Source organism: Ziziphus jujuba, chromosome 4 (assembly GCF_031755915.1).
Source record: "Ziziphus jujuba cultivar Dongzao chromosome 4, ASM3175591v1".
NCBI classification, from domain to species: domain Eukaryota; kingdom Viridiplantae; phylum Streptophyta; class Magnoliopsida; order Rosales; family Rhamnaceae; genus Ziziphus; species Ziziphus jujuba.
In genome coordinates, this window is record NC_083382.1 from 18,773,036 (window position 1) to 18,788,733 (window position 15,698).

Below are 15,698 nucleotides of genomic sequence, written 5' to 3' on the forward strand. Positions count from 1 at the left end.
AGACCATTCTCGGCCTTAAGAGATGATTTTGAAGAAACTAGCTGAAAGAATGGGACAACATTTAAAGCCTCTTTATATTAATGCTTATTTTGATGGAATGCCTATAAATAGGGTTTTGGTGGACAATGGATTCGTGATAAACATTTTACCTGCCTCCATGTTGGCCAAGTTATTTAAAAGCAAACATGACCTCTTCCCAATTGAGTTAACAGTTAGCAACTTCCAAGGAGGGGTCATAAAAGCAAAATGTACTTTTCTGATAGAGATTATTTTGGAGGACAAGTCTATCATGACTGCATTTTTTGTGGTAGAATCCAAATCCAGCTATAATGCTTTATTTGGTCGTGACTGGATCCATACAAGTTTGTGTATGTCGTCTTCTTTACATCATGCTGTGTGGATTTGGAATGGTGAGGAGGTTAAGGTGGTTCAGGCGATTAGTCGATCTTTCTTAATTAGTACCAATGCAGTCAAAGCTTGGTACTATGAGGATGAAGTTGGCCTCATGCAATTTTTTGGCAGTGATAAATAAGGCTACCCTGTGGGGGTTACAACCTGGAAAGATATCAAATGGCTGTGCAAAATGACAAAAGAGGTTGGGGATGAGCTAGCTTGACCAACAATTGCCTGAATATTAGAGTTGAACATGAACAGCCCTCAATGAATATAGACCAAAATGAGGATGACAAAATGGTGGCAATTCAAACCGCCATCAAGCAATTAATGGCGTACATGATAGAAGAAGGAGTTGAAAAATAATTTAGCCATTGACTTGGCCGAATGTATTATGGAGGATGATTCTAAGGTTGATAATAAGTCCATCTTTGATGAGATTTGATTGGCACCGGTTAAAATGGATGACTCCAAGGCTGAGGTTCAGGATCCACTGATAGAAATAAACTAGGTAATTAATGAGGATCCTTGGCCAACATCTGTAAGTGGCTTATTGGAAGCTAATTTATGAGACAAAGTTATTAATCTTTTGAAGAGGTTCAAAGACTGTTTTGCATGGGACTACCATGAGATGCCTGGCTTGGACAAAAATTTAGTAGAACACAATTTGCCAATCAAGGAAGGATTTTGGCCACATAAATAGCCACCACGGAAGATGTCACCAGAGGTCACATTTAAGGTGAAAGAAGACATTAAAAGGTTAATTAAGGCTGGCTTCATCGGGATAGCTCGATATGTAGAGTGGTTATCTAATGTAGTCCGAGTAATGAAGAAGAATGAAAAGCTCGAAGTATGTATTGATTTCCAAAATTTGAATTTGGCTATACCTATGCCCATGGTTGATTTACTTGTGGATGGGGCTGCCAAGCATGTAATTCTTTCCTTCATGGATGGACATTCTGGATGTGATTAGATTTTCATTGCAGAAGAAGATGTGCCAAAGACATCTTTTAGGTGCCTAGGTGCGATAGGAACATTTGAATGGGTCATCATATTGTTCAGTCCGAAGAATGTAGGAGCTACATGCCAGAGAGCTATGAATGCAATCTTCCATGCTATGATTGGGCATCTTTTGAATGTCTATATTGATGATGTCATAGTGAAGTCGGATGCCATGAAAGATCATGTGGTTTATTTGAGAAAGGCATTCGAGCAGATGAATGAAACACAATTGAAGATGAATCCCCTGAAATGTGCATTTGGTGTCTTTGTAAGAAATTTTCTAGGTTTTCTAGTCCATCAAAGAGGCATCGAGGTTGACAAAAATAAGGCTTAGGCAATTTGAAAGCCAAATCACCGTGGAACTGCAAAGCCTTATTGGAAAGATCAACTTCCTTAGAAGATTTATCTTTAACACATCTAGGAAAATCCAAACTTTCTCAGCCTTACTGAAGTTGAAGGATGAAAAGGAATTTAAATGGGAAAGTCATGACCAGAAGACATTTGATCAAATAAAAGAATAGCTGGCAAAACCATCTGTCATAATGTCTTCATGTAAGAATCAGCTGCTCAAACTTTATTTTTTTGGGGCTACAGAAAATTCCATTGGATGTCTGCTGGCCCAGGATAATGAACTCAAAAAAGAGCAGGTTGTATATTACTTTAGTAGAATTCTCACGCCAAATGAGTTGAAGTACTTTCCTATAGAGAAGTTATTCTTGACCATTGTATTTTGTAATAATAAAGTTATAATACTACATGTTACCGATTGTGTTGTTTATTATTTCTCAAACTGACTTAATCAAGAATATGCTGTGGAAACCAATTATTAGAAGATAAATTGGAAAGTGGACAATAGCATTGTTAGAATTTGTATTTAGGTATGTGTCCCAAAAAGCACTAAAAGGGAAAAAGACATAACTTCAATTTTGGAAAGTGAGATGGATCCAGTAGAGATAACTTCAATTTTCCTTACACCTTGGAAATTGAGTTTCGATGGATCACAGACACAAACTTTGGTAAGGGTAAGAGTTGTAATTGAGTCCCCAAAAGGGAAAAAAACATAGTTTTCATTCCAACTTGCTTTTGAATATTCAAATAATCAGGTCGAATATGAAGCTTTGATCATCGACTTGGAAATTTTGAAAGAACTGGGAGTCTACAGTGGAAATAATTGACGACTCAATGTTGAAGTATACGGAAGATGAGCCTCTCAATGTTGATGGAAAGATTCACGACTAGAGATATCTTTTGTGTGGAGATGGATGAAAATGACTAGAGATTTCCATTGGTAAAATATCAGGAGAATTCCAGTGGAAAAAATGATAGAAAGACTCGCCTAAGAGCAGTCCAATATGTCTTGTTTTACAAGCTGCTATATAAGAAAGACTAGGGTGACTTACTTTTGAAATGCTTGGGAAAACATGAACCAATGTGAGTGATAACTGAGGTGTATGAGGGTATCTATGGTGCGCATCAAGCAGCAAAAAAAATGAGATGGGTGATAAGGGGACACGACTATTAATGGTTGACTATCTCATCTGAATGCATTAAATATGCCAAAAGATGTATGGCTTGCCAATGTCATGGTCCAATGCAGCACATCTCTGCCGTACTATTCAATTTAATAGTCAAGCCTGGGCCAGTTTGAGCTTAGGCTATGGATTTGATTGGCAAGGTGTACCCTCCATCAAGCAACCGGCACACATTCATCGTAGTTGCCACTGACTATTTCAATAAGTGGGTTAAGCACAACCAATGAAACGGATAAATTAGGCCGATGTGATCAAGTTCATCAAAAAAGATATAATCCACAGATTCGGAATACCGGGAACTATTACTGCCGATCATGGAACGGTGTTCACTGGTGAAGTGGTTGAGACATTTAAAGAATATAGGATCAAGCTTACTCAATCAACCCCATATTTTGCTTAGGCTAATGGTCAGGCTGAGGTAACAAATAAAGTCTTGAGAGGAATCTTAGAAAAGATGGTGGATGACAACCTGAGGGATTAGCACGACTTGCTATTTGAAACTTTGTGGGCATATCTGACATCCAAGAGATCTAGTACTGGCACAACGCCTTTTCCACTAATGTATGGGCATGATATTGTTTCTCCTATTAAGGTAACTGTGAAGTCTCTATGGAGTGCCTAGAAACAAAATCTTACTTCGGCTGAATATAGTTAAGCCATGATGTAAGAAGCAGAAGAATTAGATGAAGTGAGATTGGTTGCACTGGATCATCTCCAAATACAGAAGAAAGCTATGGTATGAGCATATAACAAGGGGGTGCGATTGAAGGACTTTGGTGAAGGAGACTTGGTGTGGAAAGTAATCCTACCAATTGGTTCCAAAGATCCAAAATATGGCAAATAGTCTTCTACTTGGGAATGGCCTTTCACTATCACCAAAATATTAGAAAATGGGGCCTATCAACTTTAGGACATTGACGGTACAAAATATTCCAGTTTGATTAATAGCCGATTCTTAAAGAAATTTTACCCGAGTAGTTGGGAAGCTCATGAAAAATCAAAGGTAGAAAAGACTAGTTAGGTCAATAGATATACTCAATGCATGGTAATTTGGACTTATGGAATCTTACAAAGTTATCAGATTAAGACTAAGGAGCTAATTAAATATTGCTTTGTGATTTTTACATTCCACTACAAAATTACAAAGCAAAGGGGGCAATGTTTAGACCATTATTTAATTTGGATTTTTATTAATTTAATATTTGATTATTTAAATATTATTTTAATTATTGGATAAAAAATGGTTAGATATTGGAGAAAAATTGATTTTCCCACATGGTTTAGAAGTGAAAAACTTTAAAAAGTTACAGGTATAAAAAAAATGCAAAGTGTAAAGTCCCACATTGGAAATATAACAAGCATATTGAGAAGCTCCTTGCCTATATATTGAAGTTCTATTTGCTTATTGAGGACACCTCTCTATATACAATTACAAGATTCTAGACTATTTAGTTTATTCTTTTTTAGAATTTACTTTCATTAGTTTATTGCTCTTAGTTGAAATTTTATTTTTTAAAGTCCTTTCATCATTAAGGCAATTGACTCTTGTGATTATTTTATTCTTCAATAATCAATACAATTACTTGAGTAGTTTGCTTCAATTGGAGCATATTTTTTCTTTCTTTGAACCATACAAGTTTGAAGTGGCACAGTCTGATGCACGTTTTTTTTTTTTTTTGAATTGTTGCAGGTTTGAGGTGGCATACCTTGGCAAACAATTTTTTTTTTTTTTTACAAGTTTGAAGTGGCATACCTTGGTGCATATTTTTTTTTCTTTAGACTGTTGCAGGTTTGAAGTGACATGCTTGCATATTTAGGAGACAACAAATTGTTGAAAATTTTTCTAACAGCTTGATTACAATAAGCTTAATTTATGTAAAATATAGAAAGGTTAAAGAAAAAATAAAACAAACTAAAAAATTCACAGTAGTTTGTATAATCTGGACAAACAAAATAATAGTAAAAAGAAATAAACAAATGTATAACATATACTAATAAAAATATTAATATAAACCTGTTAGATTAATATTGGACATAGGATTGAAATTTTCGATGTGAGGCCTATGTTCTACATAGTTTCCTTAAGATAGATTTGGTCCCCACTCATACTAATGAATCTAGATACATTTATTTATCAAGATATAATGAACTACAGAAGCTTCAAATATCGCACTTTTAATTCTTTCTCGGTGAGCTTAAAATTGTCTTTTTTCTACCACACTGAAGGATCCTATACAATTCTAAGAAAATTTTAGAATATTACAAGAAGAAAGCTACATAACTTGTTCTTTTGCTCTCCCTTTGGACTATCTCATTCCACGTCAAAAACTGAAGGAAGGTTAGGCTATTTATAGGCCATAACCATAGCATGGGATTAAATACGACATTTAATATGATTTTAAACCATTTAATAATGTTCGCTATTAAATTCTTATGATTAGATTCTTGTAATTTAATCAACCGTAATAAATTTATTCAGAACTTATAGTTGCCATATTTAAAATCAATTATCAAACTACTAAAATGACTGATACAACTATTAAATTAGTTTTTAATACCAAAATTTTCCAAAATTTCAACACTATAAGGGAAAAAAAAAAACCCATAATTAAGTTGATTTTTATTTATATGAATTTTAATATCTTCTTCTTGTCAATTAAATTGATAGTTATAGAAGTTCAAAAATTGCCCTAAGCGAATTATATACATAAAGTCATTCTTTATTATAAAATTCTGATTTAATCAAATTTGGAATGCTTACATGACAAATACTGATTAGTTATTTGCATTATCAATTATTATTTTAATTTTAATCTAAAAATCTAAAATGGTATGCGGCACCTTTAGTACTTTCTATGTAAGAATCCCTGATTTAGTAAATTTAAGGATTCTTTAATTAGAGAATTCTTATATGTATATTATATAAAATTCTGACATTGGCATAATATAGAAGCACAATCTATCACCATTGTATTTCTAATTCCTTTATGGTCTTTTGATCAAAGTTCTTAAAAAATAAGTGAGAACGTGGAGGTTTTTAGGGCATCAATATGATGCAGGATAAAAACACTCTAATGCTCAAGTTAGATAGGGATCTTTGAATACATAAAGTTGATAGAATCTCTTAATTTTTGAATATACATATCTTAATCGAGGATTGTTATATTTATATAAGCATTGATTTTCTTTGGTCCTTAAGGAAACTAGCTCAGTAAACCATAATAGGCTTGGACCATAATGCTTGATTTTAGGTAAGTTGGATTCCTAAAATTCTTTTAAAATATTTCCAAGCTGATTTTTTAGAATTTATGTGTAAAATTTTCTTTAATGAATGTTTTAGTTGATCTTGTATGCTTTTCTAAATAATATTGTTGATAAAATCGAGATTTCCTATGTCTCGGATCAAAATTAGTTGATTCTTAGCTGTACTCACCTTTTTATTTGCTGATCTACGCTAATCCTGAGCTATACATTGCTCACCCATACCGAGACACGCTTCATTGAAAGCATTTGAAAATTTATCTTATACTAAGAAAATGTTGACCTCAAATCGCAAGACTCGGCCCAGATCAAGACTTTATCTTGGAGATAGCACATTTATTAGGTCAGTTAGAACAGAAGCTGTTAACTTGGAGACTACAGATTTATTACTGCAACATAATTTAATGTGTCAAACATCAAGCCATTGTCAATCTTAAGCTTAACCATGAGTCTCGGAATCAATTATACCCACACAGGCTATTTTGATGAAAAATCAGAAGGATCTATCTTATTGACTCTTGAAATGTTTCAAAGGTTAAAATTTAAATATATATTTGAGATTTAATGTTATAATATGTTATTAGACTTATCCAAGATTACATTTTTTAACCCCTTGCCTTTAAATCCAATGGTTAATAATAAGGATCCTGATGGTAAACTCAAAATATTCTAATAGGAGAATAATTGTATATGTGTATCACTTTCATATAATAAGGATGTAGATGACTGTATATATATATAAAGATTTCATATAGTAAGGATGCAACATAGACCTTACGGTAAAGATATTCTATTTGGCAAGATACACAATCTAAATAATGTCATCTCATTTAAATAAATTTTAATTGTTTTTAAATAAATCTTAATTAGGGAAGTAGCAGCTTGTTTTTATATATATCTTGACTATTTTTTATTGATAATTGTTATGAAGGAGGATTAATTGGATATGTCTAAATTTGATCAATAATTTATTTCTTCTATATGGCAATTAATATCGATGACATGGTTTGCCACATAGGATATATTTACTATAAATCCCTTACATTGTTCTTACTATATGAAAATCCTTATATATATATATATATATAATCATAAGATTCTTATTGCATCCTTATTATATCAAAACTATATGTGTGTATATTATATATATATATATATATATAATCATTTTGTATGGGGTGACCTCAAGGATGTTATGTTGTCCAAAAAACCCTAAATTACATATAATTTATGGCATACTTCACCTCGGATTATATGTAATTTGGGGTTTGTCAAGCAACATAAAATACTTGATGTTATCCAATAGAATTTTCTCCTATATATATATATACACAATCCTATTATAACAAGCTTGGACACCTATATTATAGTAGGTGTATGTGCCCCAAATTACATGTATTTCATGTGATGTGTCAAGATCCGGCCCTTCTGAAAGTCCTGCTACTTTGACATTAGTTACCCTAATGCCATTAAGTGGTCAACCCTATCAAAAAATCATTTTTTTATGAAATACTATTCATCAAACAATGTATTTGCCTCCATATTAACAAGGTCTTAAAGAAAATCCAAGCAATACAAAACTTAACAACTTTAAAAATCATGTAAATAAAAACATAGAAACCTTAACCTCAACATCCTAAGATATTAGTCCATCATACGTAAAATTATAGGTTCTCTAATTCTATAGGTCCAACTCCACTTAACCTAATACAAAATAAATTAAAGCCAACCAAATTTTTAATTCAACTCATACTTAACCTCAAATAGTTCATGGTTAATTACTAAGTTTAAATACATAAACCTAGGTCCACAATATACAATAATAATAATAAGTTAATTATTGAAATTAACTTCCATCATACCCTTGTCTCCAAAATCCAATCAAACTCACTTATTTCCGCAAAACTGGTACCTCAATAATACTTACAGAGTTGGAGAATTGAAAGATAACTATAAGTACTTAGTGAAAGGTTTTATTTTACAATGCTAAAATATCAAGTACATTATATATATTTATACATGTCTCAAGTCAAGTCTTTCATATCAAAAAATTTTGAAAGTTCCTTCTTCAACTGACTAATTTCAAATGCATCTTATCCAACGATCTACATTTCTTCTTGTCTCGGACTATTTGCATTCCTAATATCTATGAAGCTGGTCATAAGTCTTTCATATCAAAAAATTTGGAAAGTTCCTTCTTCAACTGGCTAATTTTAAATGCATCTTATCCAATGATCTACATATCATCTACATATAACAAAATTGCAATGAAATTTCCATTTGGAATTCTTTGAATAACCATGTTTTCTTGTAGCTTTAACTGGCAGTAAAAGAGTTAAAGTTTTTATACCATTGTCTAGGTGCTCGCTAAAGTTCGTACAAGGCTCTTTTTTAATTTACAAACTAGGTCCTCCATTCTTAAAACCTCAAAACCTTCGAGCTACTTCATATAGATTTCCTTGTGTAGATCACCTTGAAGAAATATTTTACATCCATCTACTTAAGCTCTAAGTCTAAATTGGCTAGTGACTAAGAATGACTAGTTATGAAGTCATCTTCACCACTGGTGAGAAAATTTTATCAAAATCAATTCCTTTCTTTAGAAGAATCATTTGACTTCTATTTAGGCTATGTGTTTTACTACCATTTCATAGCCATTTTCTTGAGCTTGAACGCCCATTTCTTCTTTAATGTGTTCTTTTCATTTTGAAGCTTAACCAACTTATAAATATGGTTAGCCTGCGAAAATTCCATCACATTTCGTATTACTTGTAACCATTTATCTTTGTCCTGATGGGATTTGGCTTTTTGGAAACTCTTTGGCTCCCTTTATTTAGTAAGCATAATATATTAAGATTCTTGATATCTCGTTGATGGAAAACAGTGTCATTCAAATATTCTTATCAATAAATTGTTGGTTTCAGGAGATATGCTATAATTTTGTTGCTGTGATAGTCTTGCAGCTTTTGGTGATTAAGTCTTTCCTTTCTCAACATCCTTTTTCTCTTTTTTGTTTTTCTTCTGGCAATTTTTTATGCACCTTGTTGTCATCTAAGGTAGCTAGTACTAGTGTTGGATCAAGAACATTATGACAGACATTAGAATTAGAAAACTTATAGGCTTTTCAATGCCTTCTAATTGTTTAGATTTCATAAAATACTACATCCCCAATTCTAACAACCTTCTTTCCTTTTGGATCCCATAGTTTGTATCCTATCTCTTCATCTCCATATCCCATAAAGATGCATGGAGATATGAAGTAGTCTTTGCATCAAGCTTCACTTGAGCTTTTTGGATATATGTACAAAGAATAAACATCCAAATACTCTTACATGCGAACAAGTGGGATTTTGATGAGATTCCAACCGTACCCACACAACCGACAACCCACTGGGTTGCATATCCTATACAGATGAAAACCGGGTCAATCACTAGGGCTCAAACCAAGAGATTTAAGGATAAATTAGCTGGATTTATACAAGGAGTTTCTCAATTTTTAAAAGGGCTTGTCAATACCTAAAGATTCAAAGCCTGTTTTAAGTATCCAAGTGGTGGAGGCTGATATGGACCCGGGTAGCTGTTTTAGTGTATTTTTGGACTCCGGACAGCAGGGAATGGATCCAATACTTCATGAATTCAATGAATATCACTAAGAGGTCACAGAATCAAGACAAGGAAGAAGCTAAAGCAACTAAAATGATGATTTACACATGGAAGGAATTTTGGGTCGAAATTGCTGTTTTTACCGCTGACTTTGTTATATTTTGCTGATTTGGCATTTTTCTCTTTGTTCGATCAAGGAAAACACATGGGAGTCATAAATAATCGTATTTGACATCCTATATGGCACATTCAAATGGATTTGGAGCTTTTACAAGCTGAAAATTAGTCAAAGTTAGCTTAGTAGCTAAACTAGTCAATTAGTTTCCTATTTTGATTTTGACCTTTTGTTTTAGGAAACTATCTTTATTTTGGTTTTATTTAATTATTTTGCTGGAAAAATTGACTTAGGAAAGTTATTATTTTATTATTTCAATTGTAAATTAATTAATTCCTAATTTAAAATAAATGAATTAATTAATACAAATTAGTTTAGGAAAGGAGTGTGAAAATCGGCCAAGCAAGGTTTCCTTCTACATGGCCGGTTTTGACTAGTCTTTTAGGGTTTTATTTTGTTCTTTCAAAGCCTGTTTAAAGGCATATTTTCAATGAGAAATCACCTTTAATAATATTCAGAAATTTATTTGTGAGATAGAATTCTCTTAGTTCTTTTTGAACACCTAAAATACCATTAGAAAGTGAGTGTTTTAGTTTTGACTTATCAATAGGACATCCATCACCTATTGTGGTGTCTTCACTTTATACCAAGGTATCTAGTCACAAGTTGATTAGGTGTTGAGGTTTCCATAAGAGCCTGAACTTAATCGTGATCCAGGCTATTATAATACAGGTTTAAGAACAAGTTGACCTAGGTTCATATCAGATTCTACTAGACCAAACTTGCTCTTGGATTTAAAAGTTCAATGTACTGATGGTAATGTGTCAATTAAATAGTAAGTGGCACAAACATTTTCTCCCTTGAATGGCTTTGGTAGCTTAGCCATATTGACCATGCAATTCATTCTTTCAGCTACTTCATTATGTTGTGGGGTGCAAGGGACTGTCTTTTCATGTTTAATGTCCTATCCTTTGCAGTACAATTGAACATTCTGGATGTATACCCACCTTTGTTATCTGAGTAAACTTCGACTTCTTTCTTGTTTCATTCTCAATCATGACGTGGAATGTTTGAAGTGATCTAAAACCTAGCTCTTCATCTTTAGAACATAAATCTACACCTTTCAAAAAGCATCATTAATAAAGGTTAGGAAATACATATTGTCACCTAATGGTCTACATCCTGTTAGAGAATCATGGCAAGTGTTAGCCATGAAACATGCAAAACCGAGACCAAGGCAAGGTAAAAGCTGAAATGCCTTGGCCGAAATTATTAACCTAGTTTGTTTCATATTTGGTTTGTATTTTAATTCTAGCAAATTGTGTAATCTAGGCTAGATAAGTTGGTACTAGCTAAATTAGGGTTTAAGAAAAACCAAGCACCTAGATGACATGGAAAGCACCTTGGTGACAAGGATGGTGACATGGAAGCTACTTGGTGACATGGAGCTTCACCATTCGGCCTTTCTCTCAACCAATGCATGGAAGGACATGTGTCATCATGCATGAGGACTACTTCACCATGAAGCAACTAATGAGGCAGCAACACTTGTCAACCAGCCATGATGCATGTGGCAAAGTTACTTTACACATGTTGTTTTGCTTCACCATGAAGGACTTGTTTGTATTGGTCCTTAAAACCATCATGGTGTGCCTTCACACCTATTTTGTATGCTATAAATATGTATTATAGTTCCATGAATGAATATATTGAATTTTGGAGAAATATACCTTAGTTTCCATTTGAAACCAAGAGAACACCAAAACCGGCCTTGTTACAAATTTTCAGCAGCTTATTACATCAAAGCCGAGATGCACCTTCACTCCAAATCAATTTCAATCCTTCATACCTTGTTTTCTTTTGATTAACCTTGCCCTCATTCTTTCAAATTGGTATCAGAGCTTGGTTTCATCAATCCTTCAACAAAAACCAATTCAAAACTCACAAAACACCAATCGGTTTAAATGGCTTCCTCACATTTTTCAGCACCTTCACCTCCCATGTTTGATGGCAACAACTATCCTGTTTGGACAATCAAAATGAGATCTTATCTTCAAGATTATGACCTTTGGGAGCTTGTTGAAGTTGATTATGAGATAGAACCATTGAGAGCATGTGCTACTGTAAATCAAATCAAACTTCATAGTGAAGAAAATGCAAGACCTTACAAAACTCTCACAGCAATACAAGCTATTGTGACCGATGACATCTTCATTAGAATTATGACCTGTACAACTCCTAGACAAGCATGGGAAAAGCTTCAAGAGGAGTTCCAAGGAAGTACAAGATCAAGACAGATGCAGCTGCTCAACCTTAGAAGAGAATTCGAAAATATGAAGATGTTGGAGCATGAAACCGTGAAGGAGTTTTCCAACAAACTTATGAAGATTGTCAAACAAATCCGGTTGCACGGTGAGTTTTTACCAGATCAAAGGATTGTTGAAAAGATCCTTATATGCCTTCCAGAGAATTATGAAGCAAAGATCTCAACTTTGGAGGAGACAAGAGACCTTACACAACTCACAGTTGCTGAATTGATCAATGCCTGGCAAGCCACGGAACAAAGGAGGAGTCTTCGGCTACAAGGTGAATCAAGCTTGAGTGAAGCAGCCCTTGCAGCAAATAACAAAGGCAAATCAATCCAGCAACCAAGGCCTTTCTAAAGGCAAAATAGAGGCAAGGAAACAACAAACCAAAGAGAGAACAAGATGACATATGGTCCTTGCATAATTTGCAAAAAGCAAGGACACACGGCTAAGATATGCTGGTGGAGACTGAATGCTCAATGCAAAATTTGCAAGCAATTCGGTCACATGGAAAGAGTTTGTGGGCAAAGGAACCAAAGGCAAGAAGCTAGACATGTGGTGAGCATGCACATACCTTCATAGCAACTTGCAACCTTGCAAGCTCAATTAAAGACTCATGGATCTTGGACAGCGGGTGCACAAATCATATGTGCAACAACCGGGACTTGTTTGTCAAGTTCAACCCTAGAATTGCAACAAAAATCAGGGCAGCAAATGGAAAAATCATGGAGGCACAAGGAAAATGAGATTTGGTCATTAAAACACCAAAAGGTACAATTCAAATTACCAATGTTTTATTTGTACAAAATCTGTCCGAAAATTTACTTAGTGTGCCTCAACTTATGAAAAAAGGATATACTTTGAAATTCTTAGATAAATGTTGTGAAATATCTAAGGATGAAAAAATTGTATTACTCGTCCATATGAAAGATAATAGCCTTGTAATTGATTTTAATGAACAAAATCAAATGGCTATGAATACCAAAATCCATGAAGAATCAAAGCTATGGCATAGAAGGTTCGGCCACTACAACTATGCCACCATGAAGCAGATGCATGCTCAACAAATTGTTGAGAACTTACCACAAATCCTTGGAGATGATGCTGTTTGCCAAACATGTCAACTTGGCAAAATCAAAGACAACCATTTCCTTTGACTACAATTGGCAAGGCAAAGGAAAAATTACAATTGGTGCATTCGGATTTGTGTGGACCTATGAATGAAGTAACACATGCTGGGAGGAAGTATTTTATCATCTTTATTGATGATTATTCAAGGAAGTGATGGATCTACTTCCTCAAACAAAAGTCAGAAGCTGCAGCCACATTTGAAGAGTTCAAAACACTTGTTGAAAATCAAGCACAAACAACCATCAAGGTAATTAGAACCGACAATGATGGAGAGTACATATCCAAAACTTTCCAAGATATTTGCAAGACAAATGGCATCATACATCAACTCACCACTCCATACACACCACAACAAAATGGAGTAAGTGAAAGGAAGAATAGAACAATCATGGAGATGTCAAGATGCTTGCTGTTTGAGAAGTGCTTGCCAAAGAAATTTTGGGCCGAAGCAGCCAATATAAGTGTATACCTCGTAAACCGACTTCCAAGTAAGGCAATTGCATCCAAAACACCACATGAATTATGGTATGGCTTTAAACCATCAATTGCTCACTTAAAAGTCTTTGGCCATGACTCCAAAAGAACCAAACTTGACAAGAAAGCAAGTATTGGTGTTCTTGTAGGCTATAGCTCGGTTTCTAAAGGCTATAGAATCTTTGATGTATCTAAGATGCAGGTTGTTGTCTCTCGAGATGTTATAATAGATGAGAACTCATATTGGAATTGGAAGGAGCATAAAGTGGAAGCAAAGACTTATATTCAATCAAGAACTCCTTCCACCGATCAAAGTGATTTTGATGTTGAAAATAATGATGAAGATGATGATGACCCGGCCAATGAAGATTATGTGGGCAAGAGAGGCACAATCAATTGAAGAACTTTATGCAAGTGCAAGGATGGCAACACCTGATCCTACAACATATAGTGATGCTTCACAACACAAAGAATGGCAAGCTGCAATGGAGGAGGAGCTTCACATGATTGACAAGAACAAAACTTGGAGTTTGGTGCCGAGACCAAAGAAAGGACATGTGATAGGTGTTAAATGGGTTTTTAGAACCAAACTAAACCCTAATGGCACCTTGAACAAACACAAAGCAAGGCTGGTTGTTAAAGGCTACATTCAACACAAGACCAGCTGGCCGACATTCTCACAAAACCATTGCTAAAAGAAAGACTTCAAATACTTAGGAGTCTTCTTCACATCATACCTAACATTGCCAAGGAGGAGTGTTAGAGAATCATGGCAAGTGTTAGCCATGAAACATGCAAAACCGAGACCAAGGCAAGGTAAAAGCTGAAATGCCTTGGCCAAAATTATTAACCTAGTTTGTTTCATATTTGGTTTGTATTTTAATTCTAGCAAATTGTGTAAACTAGGCTAGATAAATTGGTGCACAAAGACACCAAAAATATGTTGTTTAAAGTATACTAGCCAAATTAGGGTTTAAGAAAAACCAAGCACCTAGATGACATGGAAAGCACCTTGGTGACAAGGATGGTGACATGGAAGCTACTTGGTGACATGGAGCTTCACCATTCGGCCTTTCTCTCAACCAATGCATGGAAGGACATGTGTCATCATGCATGAGGACTACTTCACCATGAAGCAACTAATGAGGCAGCAACACTTGTCAACCAACCATGATGCATGTGGCAAAATTACTTTACACATGTTGTTTTGCTTCACCATGAAGGACTTGTTTGTATTGGTCCTTAAAACCGGTCATGGTGTGCCTTCACACCTATTTTGTATGCTATAAATATGTATTATAGTTCCATGAATGAATATATTGAATTTTGGAGAAATATACCTTAGTTTCCATTTGAAACCAAGAGAACACCAAAACCGGCCTTGTTACAAATTTTCAGCAGCTTATTACATCAAAGCCGAGATACACCTTCATTCCAAATCAATTTCAATCCTTCATACCTTGTTTTCTTTTGATTAACCTTGCCCTCATTCTTTCACATCCAAAGGACTACAAACATCATAGTACAACAGACTAAGCAACTTTGATCTTCTTGTTGAAGATGACTTGAAAAAGACTTTGTATTGCTTACTTCAAACAATGATTTGAAAGATATAGCACAACATCCTTTAAAACAATGATAAGCTTTTTCTTTTCAAGGTAGACAATCATTTCTCACTTACATGATCGAGTCTCTGGTCCCATAAATTTTAAAACATCTCATCTTTTGCAATATTGAGGATGTCTATACAAATTTTCACACTAGTCTTGTAAATTTTATACAAATATGTGCTTGAGTGACAACTATGACATCTTTTATCTTTTTCCATGTACCAATGCTAAAGTGGTTTTCGTAGCCTTCTTTGCCAAAGGATAATCTTGA

At 34.3% G+C, this 15,698-nt stretch overlaps 1 protein-coding gene across 1 annotated transcript; it reads left to right on the forward strand.

Annotated features, from left to right (window-relative positions):
- Positions 1-1,108: 1,108 nt before the first annotated feature.
- LOC132803566 (uncharacterized) lies at positions 1,109-2,570 on the forward strand. The gene is made up of 4 exons (XM_060816789.1): positions 1,109-1,324; positions 1,367-1,663; positions 2,274-2,417; positions 2,499-2,570. The coding sequence occupies exons 1-4, from the start codon at positions 1,109-1,111 to the stop codon at positions 2,568-2,570; spliced, it is 729 nt and encodes a 242-aa protein (XP_060672772.1).
- The last annotated feature ends 13,128 nt before the right edge of the window (positions 2,571-15,698 follow it).

Coding starts and splice junctions, on each gene's coding strand:
- LOC132803566 (XM_060816789.1), top strand. CDS start 1,109: ATGTCACCAGAGGTCACATTTAAGGTGAAAGAAGACATTAAAAGGTTA. Junction 1,325..1,366: donor TGGATGGGGCTGCCAAGCAT/GTAATTCTTTCC, acceptor GGATGTGATTAG/ATTTTCATTGCAGAAGAAGA. Junction 2,418..2,498: donor AGACACAAACTTTGGTAAGG/GTAAGAGTTGTA, acceptor TCAAATAATCAG/GTCGAATATGAAGCTTTGAT.